The sequence below is a fragment of the Dama dama genome, chromosome 28, assembly GCF_033118175.1.
Source record: "Dama dama isolate Ldn47 chromosome 28, ASM3311817v1, whole genome shotgun sequence".
NCBI classification, from domain to species: Eukaryota; Metazoa; Chordata; class Mammalia; order Artiodactyla; family Cervidae; genus Dama; species Dama dama.
Window position 1 is genome coordinate 25,084,100 of NC_083708.1, and position 16,721 is coordinate 25,100,820.

The 16,721-nt window shown below is 41.7% G+C and overlaps 1 protein-coding gene across 5 annotated transcripts in view; it reads right to left on the reverse strand.

Annotated features, from left to right (window-relative positions):
• Positions 1-249: 249 nt before the first annotated feature.
• Positions 250-16,721, reverse strand: part of NCOA7 (nuclear receptor coactivator 7) — a 159,485-nt gene continuing 143,013 nt past the window's right edge. For 4 of the 5 annotated variants that reach the window (XM_061131670.1, XM_061131671.1, XM_061131668.1 and 1 more), the window contains 5 exons: positions 9,171-9,296; positions 7,516-7,668; positions 3,253-3,348; positions 2,765-2,838; positions 250-2,386 (listed from right to left, as the gene is read on the reverse strand). In XM_061131670.1, coding sequence (XP_060987653.1) covers positions 2,251-2,386; positions 2,765-2,838; positions 3,253-3,348; positions 7,516-7,668; positions 9,171-9,296 — 585 coding nt within the window. In that variant the 3' untranslated portion in view covers positions 250-2,250. Of the gene's footprint in view, positions 2,387-2,764; positions 2,839-3,252; positions 3,349-7,515; positions 7,669-9,170; positions 9,297-10,610; positions 10,906-16,721 lie in introns of those variants that run through there. The other variant, XM_061131672.1, reaches the window with a different exon arrangement.

Here is a 16,721-nt window from a genome sequence, read left to right on the forward strand (position 1 = left end):
GAATTAAGAACAGAGAAACTAGCAACAGAGCCAGGAGTTGTCTCTAGTAACTGTAACAGGAGCAGTTTCCTGAACTGAGTGGGAGTGTGGGTATGGGGAACAAAGAGGGAATTTCCAAGGTAGCAATAAAAACATGAGCATTGGACCTTACTTATTTAGTCTTGGTTATTTCATCATCCTCTCATGCAAGTCAAAGCTCCAGCATGCAATAAATACTTGCTAAATGAATTCCCCAGAAAGAAAATCACATTGAATGCATGAATTCCTTTATTGAAAATATTGGGCTAGCACTGCATTACATACACTCAATATCCATAAATGAAGGGCCACACATGTCTGATTGGACAATACTGTTTTAAATAGAGAACACAGCATCTGAATATGCTCTCACAAGTATAATATCATGGACTAAAGTAGATAAGAGTGAACTATATGCAAAATGACCATTTTGTTAATAGCATATGGTTGCAAATGGCATAAATGGTAAACGTGATCATACTGAGACATTCCTGGAATCTTACACAGGCACATTATGTAACAAGCAGATTAATAAGGTTCAACTGCCAATAAGTTGTTAATGAAGAGTTCGCAATAGAACTTGGGTGAAAGTACACCCAGGCTACAGATTTAAGATTTTATAGCATTCAAAGAAACTTGTATGGAATGTGAGTGTAGTAAAATAATTGTTGATCTGACAGGAGGCCACATGGCAATTTGTCTGTTCTCTTTTATAAATAGTCTAAAGTAAGAGAATAAGCTAAAGGAAGTATTCTGCCAGCTTAAAGCCAACATTCTAAGCACTGTTTACATTTTTAAAATGCAGGTCTATAAACTACTACTTTCTATTAATTTTTCCTTTCAAAGATCACTGGAAATGTAATTTATGACAGACAACTTTCTGAGCTTTGGCTATTACTTGACTTTGTTTTTCCATTAGCAGTCTTTGGCTTTGTAAAAGTTTGACAATAATATTTGTTAACATTTTAACAAGGTTTTATTATTAACTTTCATAAAAGAGTGTTTAATGATGTGAAAGTGAGTTGATATTTAAAAACTGCTCTTTACTTTTTATTCCAATTGTGGTATAAATGCATTTCTTTGCACTGAATTTTTTTCAATTGAAAGTGTAGAAACCAAGACAATTGGGATCACTGACATTTTTCATTTGATATAAAATATACAGAAATTAAAACATTCAATCTCATTTAAAACAGAGGCCTGTCAATGTAAAAACTTGGGGAAGATTATGCAAAAAAATCCAATAAAAATACAATTTTTGTTACTAACACATGAGATTTTATAAGAAGCAAAACATTTCTTTTCAAAAGCAGGGTTCTAAATCCAGGATCATAAAGGTATACATTACTGTAAATATTAACTTATGACTGTGAGAAATGGCTTATTCTTCTTTACACAATTATGTTCAGAGTAAATAACTAAAAATGTACCTTTTCAATGGCAAAATGGGAAGATGGCCTACAACAGGCAAATCAATAAACATTGATAATGAGTTTTTAAAAATTCAGAATTGTCTGTGGGTATATATATGTGTGTGTATATATATATGGACATTAAGCAGCACATACATATACAGATCACCCTAAACAATCAGGGCAAAAAAAATGTAATATAAAACTATATAAATCAAATGGATTTGTTGCCAAAACAGCACAAAACGTATACATTTCTTTAAGTCAAGATTTGACACATTAAAAGAAAAAAAATTGCCAACACATTTCAAACAATATACTAGAAATAATAAATAAAACAGTTTTAAAAAATCATATATTCCCTTTAAGTGCTGTGCACTTTCAATTTTTCTAAATGAGACTAAACTTTTCAATGGCAAACAATAGTATGCTGTACATTTTGGTAATGAAAATTATGTTGATAAATATACAAGGAATGTATATACTTCTACAGTATTTTCTTTTTCACAGTTACCAAAAATAAAAATTGCATTCAACTCACATCTATAAATATTCTGACTCCTCACTCTATGGGTTTGAAGGAATTGAGAGTATGAAGTCTTTCAACGATCTCAACTTCAAATTCTTTCTTCATCGTCTGCCTTCCGCATGTACCTTTCAGAATCTCTCTGCAATGTAAGTGCGCTCTGAGATGATGGCAGAAAGAAAGCACTATGATGGGATGAGGCAGTCTGGGCTGGGGCTTCGTCTTCCAGCTAGCTTTAGCAGGGCTGACCGAACCCAGCCTTTTTAAATGTTCTATTTTAAGGCAGTCTAAATTTCATTCGAATGTCCATACCTCGAGGTCTTGAACTATGAAGTCTTCCTTTTTGGAAAGAATATCATTATTAAAAGTGCTGCAGGAGTTGCTTCGTCCATGGTATAAATCAGCATCTAACCATAAGCCAAATCGTCCCCTACAAAGGTTAAAAAAGCAAAATGGTGAAAACATCTCAATTTTATGTACATGCTTTCTGTCCTCCCTTGCCTCAACTTCTTTCTTTTATGCTATAGTCAAAACCCTAAACTGCTTATAAAACATTTCCTTTATTTCATTTAAATGACCTGTCTTTCAGGTGGTCCCTCATCTGGACACATAAATAAGTCATTTTATCTTCTATTCTTAGTGTCATGTGTTAGACCACACTGTCCTAAATAGACCACACTGTCCTAAATAATCGACTAACTAAGCATGGACCAACTACAATCAGCTGATACCAAAGTTTCAGTTCCCTGGATTAAAACAGACCCACTCTGATCAAGTAGTAAATTAATAACAACAACAAAAACCTTACCCTCCACCACCAAGTTCCAAAGAACTTATGTCTCCATTGATAAAGTATGAGTTTTCTCCACTCCACTTAAAGACCTTAGGTAGAAACACAAGACAAAGAGAGATCAGACATTTCAATCTGGAGAATTAGCAAAGAGGGAGGGGACCACCCATAGGCTGAGGAAGCTCCTGACTTCTAGACCTTTCCCACACCAGGATGAGCTGTCTGAAGGGGTGATGAGGCAGGAAAGGTCTCTCGCACACATGTTGGCTCTGACCTGCAATTCCACCTTGGATCTCAGAAGTTACATGCAAAAGTTCCCAAGGCCCAGGAAGGGAACCAAGCGGTTTCTATGCTGCGATCATGAAGTGCTGAGCAGGCTAGGGTGAGGCCAAGTGAGGTTATGGGATGGGACGTCTACCGCTCCAACCACAGCCCCCCACCTCCAGCCCCACCGACCCTCCTGACACCATGATACGAGGACATCAGTATTCCTTCCATTTAGGTACCTTGAAATGAGGGCTAAATGTGTAGAGAAAAGTTTCGCCTGTGCCATAATAGTGATCACTGAATTTGAAAGGATGAGTCGCATATGCTCCAAAGATCTGTCAAAAGAAAACAGAAATGTTAGTAGCTTTCAAACACAAATCTCCCAAAGAAAGCCCTTCTGAAATATTTTAGCATAATCCTATTCTGAGGTCTCATTATATCTCTTTCAACAAGATTATTATGAAGAGCATTACTAAGTCAGAGTTTCTAAGTAAAAAAGACCACCAACCAACAAATAAAATGTCCCTGGTTCTTATCAGTACCCAAGGGGCTCAGAGAACTTATCGGTCAAAGGTCAACAACTGTTTCAACTTAAAAAGACTTCCAAAGTCCACTGTAGAGACAAATGTCTTCCAGTGAATACAGGTCACAGACTGGAACATTAAACAACTACAACATACATCTTGCACACAGAAATGAGTGGTTGGGAGAATGAGGGCCTGTCTCTGATGTGTTTTATACGTAGAATCACAGTCAGATATTTCCCCAGAGAAAATAAATTTTCCTCTCCCTTGATTTGTAAAAATGAGTTTTCAATATGCTTAATAGAACTGTATCCTTAACGTGACTGATCCAATACATCTTAGTTCAAAATGACTTTTAAGAAAAAAGTAACAATTCCATAATACTGTGGGCTTTCAAGGTGGTTTAGATGTATCTGCATCAGTGATTTTGTCTATTTTTTCTTGTTGGGGTTGGAAGGAGCAGTGTTTTCAGAATGACCATCCCACTGCTTCAGCCTCCTATCCTCCTCAGGTCCCGACCAGTACTTGCAGGGGTGAAGACTGGTAAAAACAAGTATACATATTCTGGAATTGTCCCTAGGTGATTCTGATATATCTTCTCCAAATCCCACTTGAGAAACAATGCTTCAAATGGAGTCTATCTGGAAAATGTCTTACAATTTTTCAAAATAATTTAAATCTGATTATTATCATCATGGACTCTCTGCTTCAGTTCCTAGCTCTTTGAAATACTAAAAATTAAGCAGAGTAGAAGTCTAGAAACTCTTTCTAACCCATGTTCCTCATACCAAAATCTCTCCCTAGAGCTGCTAAGAGCAAAGAAAAAACAGTAACGAATTTTCTTAGCAATCATAGAAATTTTTTAAGCACGGGAGATAGGATGATACTAAGAAATGACAGTTAATTTTTTGGATATGCATCATTATGGTTATGTAAGAAAACATTCATTTTATTTTTTATATTTATTTAGAAAGAAGTTGTATAATATGTACACAATTGTATTGTTGGGTGTATAGCATCTAAAAATTTAATATATTTGACAATAATAGAACAAAGGAATCCAGGGAGGGGAAGGAAGATAGCCAGAAGCGGACAAAGGAAGGTTAATATGACAAAACCTATAAATGCATAATTGCTCTCCTTCTCTCAGCTTTCTTAGTAGATAAAAATCACACAACTATATAAATGACAGTTTATTGTTGACTTTGTAATATATATCAGTGTTATACCACAAAATTACTATAAAAAGTGTAAAGATGTAATAGAACAATATAGGAGTAACATTTCTATACCTCACTGGAACTAAGTTAGTATAAATCAGACTCTGTTACTTGATGATTGCTCTATTATTTTCCATAGTGCCTTGTGGTATAAATTACTCCATGGTAATTCTCATTCAATTATATTTAGGCCCCTTTGCCACGGTAGTTTCCTCGGCCAGTCTATGTAATTTATCCTGACTCCAGGAAGGCTCTCCTCAGCTGTCTCTTGCCCTGGTTTTCTCTGGAAGGTCTATAGCTTAGTCTGTGGCCTTCATTCAGCTACTAGCCTCCTCTTAATTGTTTGCCACCAAATTTGTATTGTTTTCTAGACCTCCCTTTAGCTTGAACTTCCCCCACGTTCTTCTAAATAATGTCAGGTCCTTAGGGGAGAGCTTCTGAGCTGTATGTTTTATGGTCTGCCCATTCACCTGGAGCTGGGAGCTAGGGATTCGGCTTGTTTTATGAGCAGAGTGCTGGGTAGGGGCAGTAGCGACTGGTCTTGGCTCCCCTCTCCTGACGTGTAACTTCTGTTCTGTGCTGAAGCAAGGGCAGTAGACACCCCAGCATTCTCAGCCTGCAGTGCTAAAGGTAGACCAACCGTCCTCCGAGAAGGGCCGGAAAGGGGAAGAGCGCCCCCTACTTCCAGGCCGCCCTTGCCTGCAATTCAGCCTCTGAAGCAGAATGGTGGGTAGGGCATAAGAAATGCTAAGGACCTGCGTGGGGGCTGGGCTTGATGGGTCCTCATGTTCTTGTCCACGCGTGCCCAGAACGAAGCCTGTGTCTGAACAGGGACTGGTCGGGGGGCAGGGGGGCCGGGAACAAGCTATACTTCAAGCGCCACAGAATCTCACTGTTATTACCAAGATTCATTAAATATTCTTCAAGTGAATTTTCACTTGCCGTATGCCCTTAGGACAATATCCACAGACTTTAAGTATTATTGTTCTTATATTTCCCATCAGTAATGGCTGTTTCACTAGGGATTGGTTCTGTAGAACTCCTCATGCCTGCCAGTCTGCATGTGTAATGCTTTTATATTAGAATTGTATATGGTTCTTTTCCAGATAAATGTACAGATGTTGTGCTATCATGTTCCCAAACACAGTGGAGCTGCATCCTTGCCTTGGGGGTAGATGGGATGGGGAAAGCAGAGTTAGTGTTCAGCTGCCTTCAAATAACACAAATGCCTTTCAGTAAGATAACACCTCAGAGACAAGTAGTGTAATCTTCAGGAATAGGCAGGCCTCCTTTACATACCTCTGATAGGAAGCTGAGTAAAACCATGCATCATCAAAACCTGCTCTGTGAGGCCAACAGATTTCCCAACAAGTTTGCTATCTATTAGTAACTTAATAGCAGAACTAATCTATACGTACAGTGCAGGTTTGTGTGTGGTCTAACACCATCTAGCCCTATCTCATCTAAAACGTAGCACCTAACTTTGCAAACATTTCACTAAATCTCCAAGTAAATTCCATTTTAAATCTTTGTTGTTATTATTTAAATTTTTTTACTTTGCTGCTCTCTACTATTCAGCTTGGACTATGATTAAATAAAGTGTTCTCAATCTGTAAATAACAGTAGTAACAGTGATAATAGCTAAACCATTCCCCACAACTCTTAACCTCTAATTATACTGTAACCTACTCACAGGAAAGAACACAGTCGAGACAGAGAGTGCCTTTAGTACCGCTCTCTCTCATTTTTCCCAAATTATGACAGCAAAAATCTATTTCCCCTAAATTGATCCTAATTATATGGCATCTCAACAAGCTCCTCAATGTATAATAGTGTCCCACACCTAACAGACACTCGTGCGTTTTCTCAATGGATGCATAAATAAATGGTTGTCAAGTAAACCCTGCTTCCAAATGCCAGAAATAGAAAATAATGATAACTACATCTTAAAAAAGCAAAGAAATTTCTTCTTGCTATGACACAGACCAAATTGAAATGGTCTTGAAAGATGAAAAAGCAGACTTGAAAGATTTCTTCCTTTTGTAATGCAGAAGTCGCCCTGGATGGTATAGAAAAGAAACCTGGACAGATTCCACTCAAACTCCCAGCTGACTGAGCCAAGAATTATTAGTAAAGGGTAGATGGGAGTAATATCTATTAATAGATTTCATCAGGGCCTCCAAGACCAAGAGAGATGAAACAGAGATGAAAGTGAGAGAGATGAGAGTGTAATAAGCAATGGCCCAGAGCATCTTCTCCTGTTTCGTAACAACTGGGCCCATAAGGTACAACACATCATGTGCCTAACCAGCTCTCCATCCCAGGAGCTACGCAGACAAGGTTGGTGGGCACTACTTCAGCTACCTGAAAAGAATTCTGGGATGGCACTGAAGCTTCTGTCTGCAACTATCTCCAAATCTCGACTTGAATTCTTCCAACTTCTCCAGTTTCAGCTTGCAGGATATCCCTGTAGCTTCCTACTGTATGATGAGAACAGGAAAAAATGCGACTGCACCAGGAGACATGCTCCATTTTCTTTTTCAGAGATGCATTCTGAAGGAAGTAGGGGTAAAACAACATAATAATTGGGGATTTACTTCAATTCTTCAGGAAAGAAAAGAACCGAGTGTCTGTGGCAAAATCCTGCTAACTGTGTGGTCTGGCTGATGGGAGTTCATTGTATCAGTCTCTTTCCTGTCGCGTAGGTTTGAGAAACTTCAATGAAAAAATGTTTCTCTATAACAGGAACAAGCCTCACCTGATTATCCATATCTTTGATGACCAATAGGACAGGACTGTCTAGGGCTGCTGACTTCCGGTAGAGAGTTTTCAAGCTGGTCCCATGCTCTAGCGTGCTGTATGCGAGTCTCCATGGATACCCCTGCACCCTTGCTGGAAGGCGTCGGGCCAGCTGTGAATCCAAGGATGGAGATGTAAATATACAGGCTGCCTGAAAATCATCACGCATGACCTTGTAGCACCAAACAGATGCCTGTGGCTCAAACTCAAAAGTCACATGACTTTCCACATTGTTCCCCTTTACTCTAGCAAATACTTGCCACTATAAACTGAGAAGGCAAAACCATTGCTTGACATTGTTTACCTTGGCAGGGATGCTCCCCAGAGCATACATTCCCTCTCGGGGATGATGCTGAAGGGTTACTGCGCCACTATACATTTGAAGATAGACCACCGAGCTTGAGTAAGAGGTATGAATTAGACTCACGTTGTCTTGTGTACACTTCAACCTGACTTTCACTGAGTATTTTACCAGCTGATCTTTCTAAACATGCCAAGGCTCAGAGCTGTTACTGACAACTGAAGTGTCTCACCAAACTGAGCACAAGAAAGCATGGGTATTTTGTGCCAGTAATCTGATGTAGTTTGTCCTCCTTGCACTTGTATTTTTCACTAATTTTCATATTTAACTTGATTTTGGCTGTTATAGGGCTTCCCAGGTGGTACTAGTGGTAAAGAACCGGCTTGGCAATGCAGGAGACGTAAGAGATGCAGGTTTGATTCCTGGGTTGGGAAGATCCCCTGGAGAAGGGCATGGCAACCCACTCCAGTATTCTTGCCTAGAGAATCCCATGGACAGAGAAGCCTGGAGGGTTACAGTGCATAGGGTCACACAGAGTCAGACACGACTGAAGTGATTTAGCACAGTAGCTGTCATAAATATCAATAATGCATATCTTTTAAAAAATACAAACAATGGAGGCTGTAAAATGTTGAAGTCCTCAGAATGCTTGGCATAGTTCTAGAATCAGCATGAACTCTGTCTCTGTAACTGCTTGGTCAAGTCACTTAGCTTTACAGGCCATTACAGATGCTTTTATAAATTGAGGGACTTGAACTTGGTGATTCTCTAAGGTCTCTGAATTTCAGTTTCTAAGCTGATTGATGGGGGAAGTACAAGAGGTCCCTTCCTAAAGTTCAAACTCAAGCACATAGTATTTCAAGAAAATGGAATTAAGAGATGCTCAGGAAATAGAAAGTAAACAAAACAAAACAAAACTAAGAAAAGTTATTCCCAGTAGTGATAGATGGTTTTCACAAAGCAAGTTAAGTGTACTATGTGACGTTTACTGAGCCTGATCAATTGAAACCATGGGAACTCTGAGATAAATGATCGTTTTAAAATATGTTAGGACTATAATAGGACACTTTAAACATTATTCTGAAGATAAGAAATGGCTTTTTGCTCAGGTCTCGGGAAATGGATGTAGGTGTCTGGTCAAGTCCTCCTTCTCCCAAGAGGGTGGCAGGGACACTGTCTCTCTGAAACGGGGGGCCTTGGTCAGGCTGCTGGGGTTTTCCTTTAAAACCGGACTCACTCTCTACCCCAAGTGAGAAGAGCAAATGGTCTTAAGGTTTGGAAGGCCGCTACCCTCATCCCCAGGGAGAACCCACCTGCTCAACGTGCATGTTCTCCAGAAGCGAGCTGTGGGGCTGCAGGATCGGCAGGGCGGCCTCGTCCTCGTCTTCGTAGTAGCTGCACGTGCTCTTCCGGCGTTTTGCCTCCTCGACCGTGATGATCTGAAACAGAGAAGCCGGGTAAACCAAAAAAAAAGGATATTCTGGCTTTTCCTTCACCTGCTATTAACAAAAAGGACCTCAGTTACATGACTGCCTGTAACCAGTAGGGTTTTAGCAGCAGGACATAAATTGAGCCAAGACCCTTGGGAGGAAGGGCTAATTACCATCTGGATTTCAGAGAAAATGCAGAATTTAACACAGTGTGGCTGCAACACTTAGTATGTACAAATTAAGTCACAAGTTTTCCAGTTTTGGTGCTCTCGGTAATCAGGTAAGAATTATGTATAATTTCACAAGCAATTCATACCCTTGAAATGCCCGAAATGATTCTCCATTAGCTTGCATCTAAATTTGAATTATTAAGGGGGTAATTAGAGATCATAGTATGAGTAAGTCTTCTATAAATAGGGAAATTGGGAAGATTAAGGATAGCTTTTTAATCAAGACTCCTAATGTTTCCTCTCAAGGCCAAGCACATAGCAACCAACCCGACAGAAACAGCAAATGATAATATCTATGGAAAATAACAAAACAAAGAGGCATCAAGCTTTAGTCTAAATTATAATTATGTTATCATTCCTTATGGGCAGTTCAGAAGCCATCAAAGGAGTATTTCCTTTAAAGCTGAGAACAGAAGCATGATGTCAGTACACACAGCATTCATTTCACTGTTAAATACACTTATCAAGTACCAGGTTCGAATCTTCTCGCTTTTTGCCTCTCTGAAAATCTGGATAAGTCACCAAATTATTTTGAAATTGAAGGGTATAGAGAGAAGGTAACTAACACACTAAAATACCTGAGTACAAACAGGACTGATTTTTGCATTATAGAGAAAAAGCATTTACGTGACCTCAGTGAAAAGTTGCCGGATAGTGACTACTCAGTTTCTAGAATGCTGTCACCTGAGCCCGATTTATAGGTAAGAAAATTGGCCCTTAAATTTTACCATTTTCTAAGGGGCATTTACATAAAGAACACACTGTCAAAGAATCACAAATTCAGCATTTTAAATGTGTTGAGTAAAGCACATGTTTCGGGGGACCTCTGCATTTAACACAAGTACAAAATGGGGCTGCAGAATGAAAAAGTAAAGTGTGGAATTTTGACTCCAAAGGGAATGGGCAAACCACACCAGTGTCTCTCTCCAAAGTGAATAAAAGAATAAAATCTTTGAATAAAATCTTTGAATAAAATCTCTCTGGCTGAGAGAGCAGCCTGATCCTTTCTAATTAGAAAGCATTTCAAAACGTCTGAGTGGCAGAGCGCAGAGGGTCCGCAGGCACCTGATTAGCTACCAGGACCCCAACATACCTTCACGAAAGGCTCTTGGTCCGGTCTGGCACAATAGAAAATCTGAGTGTCCGGAGGCAGTCCTCGGACTCGCATGGTGAAGGGGTGGGAGCTGCCTTGCTTGCTCTCTGAAGAGGAACAGGTCTTTGCCTGGCTGCCTTACAGCACTGTTACAGCCTCGCGGAGCTTCAACTGCTTATGCAGGATCTAGTTTCCTGCATGATTGAGTTTCTGTTTCCCTCAGGAGAGCGTTCAATATTTCTACAGGAACACACCCAAATTAGGATTTCGAGCAAACACACACTTCCTGTTAGGCATAGCTGTGAGGCTGTAAACCGACACTTTCACCTTTGAAACGGTGGTGGTTTCCTAACAGCACAACAAAACCTCATTGTTGCGCGTTTTTTTCTTTTTCCCCCTTCTTCATCTTGAACTTTTCTTCCCAACTGTCCTCAGGCTGCCTGAGCTAGCTTTTTTCTAGCCCTGCCTTCTCAGATTTTTTTTTTCCTGCATCTTCTCTGAAGGGAAATCTCCATTTTAAAACTTTGAGTGTGTTCGCTAACATCAGTTTGAATCTCAAAGGAAAGATGAAAAGGAGGCTTTACCGGAGAGAGGTTCATTATATTTAGAACAATGGCATTTCACTTCAAGACCCTGTTATGTTTGCTGGGTATGAGAGATGTCAAAGAAAGGAAGAACATCTGGTTTATATGAGGCTGAGAAAAATGTTACTTTCGATTCGGTGTTCCAAAAGTGTTGGCAAAGTGATATTTACCTTTTAACCTTTTAAAATATTAATCTTAATGACAAATAAGCATGATGAGTCTTCCTCTACTGCCCAGATGAGATTTCTAGGGGTTGGAAAGAAATGCAGATCACCGCTGGATCAATTTTCAAGGATCTTTCTGTGAGTTTTCCAGGTCAAAAATGGCCTTTTGGTCTCTGGTACCCCTGGGGGATTGAGCGCCACTACACAGATCATCCCAGGGGTCATGAGGCTGTGGAGGATATCTGGTGGCCAGTCTCAGGCTGGCCAGAACTTATTCTCAGTGCAAGAGTCTGGACACAATCTAGAGCAGAATCACTTGGACTCTGTGCCAGTGAGCTGGCATGATCTTCTGTGCCTGACGCTTCGTGACAGCTAACATTTGCTGAGTGCTTTTCTATATGACCCCAAGTGCCAGCTGCTTTGCAAGGCGTGACACAAGCAATTACAATATATCACTTGTCAGCTTTTCAAATTAGCAGAAGTCTTAAGAAAGGAATAATAGTTAATAAGGCTTTCTGTTAGCAGAAGCACAGTGAGAAGGGTATTCCTCACATTTCTGGCAAATTGTCATTATATACAAAATTAGGAGCCTTAAAAAAGTAATACCCTTATGCTAAGTAATTTCACTTTCAGGAAATTTTAGGAAAAGAGTCAGAGTTATACATCATCTCATCCTTGTGAAAAACTTGAATGAACACGATTGCTACAAGTGGCGGAATTGTTAAATTTTGATTGAGGTTTAAAATACTAACCATTAAAACGAGGCTTCAAAATCTTTAAATATGATACAATTCTCACAAGATGTCAGGTAAGAAAAGCCAGATACCAAACTATACATAAAAATGATCTCATTTTGCAAAAATAAAAAAGACTCACTCTCTCCACCCTTACCCCCTAGAAAAATACTCTATGATAGAAAGAGTTTAAAAAATGTACAAAAGTGTTATGTGGTTAGATATTATTTTTAAAATATTCTGCATTGTACTTTTCTATAGTTTTCAAATTTAATATAATAAGCAGGTATTACTTTTATAAAATCAGGAAATAAAGCTTATTTAAAGAGCTTGGTATGGAGGGTGGACTGGTGGTTGGGTTGGCCGGAGGTGGCCCTGTAAGGGTGCAGACAGCTGCTTAGGGCAGTGGGCCCCACCCCACATATGATCAGAATCAACAAATTCTAACTAGAGATGACTGAGGATGAAAGAGAAGAAGCTGGGATGACATTTAGGTTTCTGACTTGGGGAACCACTAATTAAGATGGGAAGGCGTAAGGACAAGCGCGTTTGGGGGAAAGATGACGGGACTTTATGGACAGGCTGAGGATCAGACACCTGTTAGAGGAGTGAAGAAGGTTCCTCTTCCCCACCCACAGAGGAGAAGCAATGGGATGCCAGGGGCTCGGCTTTAAGGTAATGCTAGTAAGCCGAGTCTGCTCCTGCACATGGGAAGGAGCCTGGCCAGCACTCTTCTCCTCATTGTACTTTTGGACTTTCTTGCCCATGTGGCAAGAAACTGGGATAACAGTCCAGTCACCTCTGTCTACAGGTATCTTTTCTTTCCATGTGCCCCAAGTGTTAACAAGAGCACTAGGATCTTGGAAGAGGCCACCTCCCCATTTCTTCCTCCTCCTCCATCCCTTCTTCTTTTCTTCCTCTTCCGCCACAGGTCTAGAGACACACCTTCTAGAGGGATGTGCTCTTTCATCCTGCTCAGCGGCTCAGTCCGAGCGGCTCACTCAAGCCCACTCGACTCTAGACCGAGAAGCACACCTTTCTCTCTCTGCATGCCTCCTTAGCGCCTTTTCTTCTGTGTTGGTGGGCATGGCCGCTTCTCCCACTGGAGTTGTCAGGAGCTGAGATTCCAGATTTGGATTAGTGGAAAGAGGCAGAATAGGCCTAAACGAGGGCTGCTTCAATTCAAGCTTTCCAGACCTAGTCAGGAAAGGTTTGAATTCCCAAAGCAATTGAAACCCTCTCTCCAGGCCTCCATAATGGGGCAAGAGACCATAGCCTTTGCAAGAAAATACACCTTTCCTAGCTCTGCTGCCTCTGTGCACATATCTCATGGGGGCCTCTTGGGCACAGATGGTTAGATGAGGAGGACATGAATTGATATTCCTTGATACCTTAGCCAGAATGCCCATGCCACACCATGTCTGCCTTGTGGAGACCCAGGGGTGCCCGTGGGGCATCTATGTGCCCTAGAGCAGCAGCTTGGAAAGAAAGAAGCATGTGAAGCAGACATGTGGGAATCCACAGCATAAATCTCAAAAGCTGATGAGCTCATCCAAAGAAGATGTAATAGATGAAAAGAAAAAAGAGTCAGAGAAAAACCCTTGGGGAAGACCATGAGAAAAGGAACAAGCAAAGTATATCTGAGGGACCTCCCTGGTGGCCTAGTGGTTAAGAATCTGCCTTCCAATGCAGGGGACGTGGGTTTGATCCCTGGCTGGGAGCTAGGATCCCACATACCCCAGGGAAACTAAGCCTATGAGCCACAATTACTGAGCTGGAAACTACTGAGCTCGCATGCTACAGCTAAGACGTGATGCAGCTAAATATAAATATTTTTTTAAAAGTATACTCAGAAAGACTGGCCAGAGATAGAAATAAAATAAACAAACAAAAACCCAGAAATGATAAGAAAAGCCAAGGGAAGGAGAGTCTAATAGGCTTGTGCTGTGCCGTGCTAAAGTCGCCTCAGTCATGTCTGACTCTTTGCAGCCACAAGAACCGTAGCCCGCCAGGCTCCTCTGTCCTTGGGATTCTCCAGGCAAGAATACTGGCGTGGGTTCCCATGCCCTCCTCCAGGGCATCTTCCCCACTCAGGAATCGAACTTGAGTTTCTCACATCTCCTGCAGTGGCAGGCAGGTTCTTTACCACTAGTGCCACCTGGGAAACCCTATTTTTAATCAATGGTTTCAAACAAGACGCTTACGAACAATGTGAAGACAAACATGCAAACGAGTTAAGTGCTGGGCCACAGACCACAGAGCTAGGAACAGGGGGCCGGGGGAGCACAGGAGGAGGAATCGACCGAAAGCCTCACAGCAGTGACCAGTGAGCTGGACCTTTGAAGGATGACAGGAGCCTGCCACAGCAAGCTATGTGTGTGTGTGCGCACACATCAGTGCGCACTCGGTGGGAGTGAGTGAATGAGAAAGGGATGAGTGAGGGCAAACACACACATGAAGGGACCAGGCATGTCAGAAGGAGTTAGACCCAAGGGGCCGGCTTCATCACCTTTCACCATCCCAGACTCACAGAGCTCCAGTCTTGGAAGATCCAATGGCCGCTTGAGGAATCTACATCCAGGCTGGGAGTGTTGCTGGAGAAACCTCACCCCCCGCCACCCCTCACTGCAGCCTGATGCCAGACCCCACCAGGGCCTTCCAGGCAGCCGTCCTCCTGCACTGCGTCAGCTGGCATCATTCCTAATTTCTATAGCTCCTACTCAGACCTTCTCCGTATTCCTCCAAGTCCTCCCTTCTTTACTTCCAGGAGACGCCCCCTTCTGCTGTTACCAAGAAATCATCAAATGAGCAAAGCCATGATTTATATAATACCACCACTGAATCTGCATTCTATTCACACACATCCTATTCTTTTCTGCTGCCCGAACACCTAAGACCAATCCTATCCCCACCCCCACATTCCCTGCCAATTCTCAGGGATCCAGTCCCCTGCTTAGCCCCTCTCTTAATCTCTTATCTTCTGAACCCTCTACTCCACTGTTCCTGCTGACCTCGTCTGAAAGGTTAAAGTCTCTCTCACGAGAAGGAAAACCTCCCACCCTCACATTCTCGCCCAGCTTTCCATCTCATTTTTATTCTCCAGAACCAAATCTGAGTGGTTGGCCCATAGCCACCAGCTCCATTCACTCATCCTGGATACATTCACTGAATGTTGGAAGCTACGTTTTGAAGCTGCCACTTTAATGAATCTGCTTTTTTTTGCCAAAGTCACCGACTACTACCCCTTTGGTTTTAGATCCACAAGACAAACCTTAGTTCTTTCTTGTTGACTGATCCCTGGGATCAGAACACAGAGCATTTTCTACTAAACCTAATCTTCTTGCTATGCTCCTTATCACAATGAAGGGCTGGTACCTTGATCCTTCCAGTTTCCACTCTAAAAACCAAGAGATCAATCTTGACATCTTTCTTACTTTCCACATGTAATTAATTACTCACAAAATCCTGTCTTCCTCCTCCTATCTTTCAAAAGCCCTCAGTTTCCGCTGTCGTCACTATCATTCTTTCAGCAACTGCTCGCTCTCAAGAGCGACTACTGCAAGAGCTCCCTAGCATGTCTTCAAGTGTTGTCCAATTCCAGTCAACTGAACATCTGCCAGCAAGAGCAGGCTCTCCAAAATGCGTGTCTCTGTTTACTTCTCCAGGCTCAAAACAGCTCAGTGCCTTCCTACTGCCCTTAGGAAAATAACCAAACTCTTCACAAGCAGTTCATAGGTCCTCTGTGATCTGCCATTTCACTATCTCCAGCTTCGTTCCTTGCCATTCCCTCAGCTTTGCACTCTATGAACCAGCCACGCTGAACTCTGTATTAGTTCATCAGAAGCCCCACACTCTCTGTTCCTCCCTCGGGTTGCTCCTCTGCACAGCAGACTTTTCTCTCTGGCCAGAACATGTTCTGTGTCCCACTTCCACCCCAGCTGCCTGTCCCCCCACTTCTGACCTCAGCTCAGATTACTCCTTCCGGGTCACTTCTTTTGATCCCCTAGCTCCACTCAGGTACCTGGGTACATGCTTCCCTAGCATGTGGCACTTCACCTATAGTGGCAATTACCTCATTATATTGTAATGATTCTTTACCAACTATCAGGGCTCAGCTGGAAAAGAATCCTCTTGCAATGTAGGAGACCCCGGTTTGATTCCTGGGTCGGGAAGATCCGCTGGAGAAGGGATAGGCTACCCACTCCAGTATTCTTGGGCTTCCCTTGTGGCTCAGCTGGTAAAGAATCCACCTGCAATGTGGGAGACCTGGGTTTCATCCCTGGGTTGGGAAGATCCCCTGGAGAAGGAAAAGGCTACCCCCTCCAGTATTTTGGCCCAGAGAATTCCTTGGACTATACAGTCCATGGGGTCACAAAGAGTTGGACACGACTAAGCAACTTTCACTTCACTTCACTACTGTAATGATGTATCCATACTCCTTGATGGTAAATTCTACTTAGCCCATCCACTGTGCTCCTAACATGAGAAGGGCTTACTAAGTGCTCAAAAAATAAATTATGAATGGTTTTTCAGACCAAATTAAGAAGCTTGACTTTTATCATGTATGTAATGGGGACCCTGCAGCAGTTTCAAAAAAGGGAAGTGAAATTACTGGCTGGTAGGTGTGGT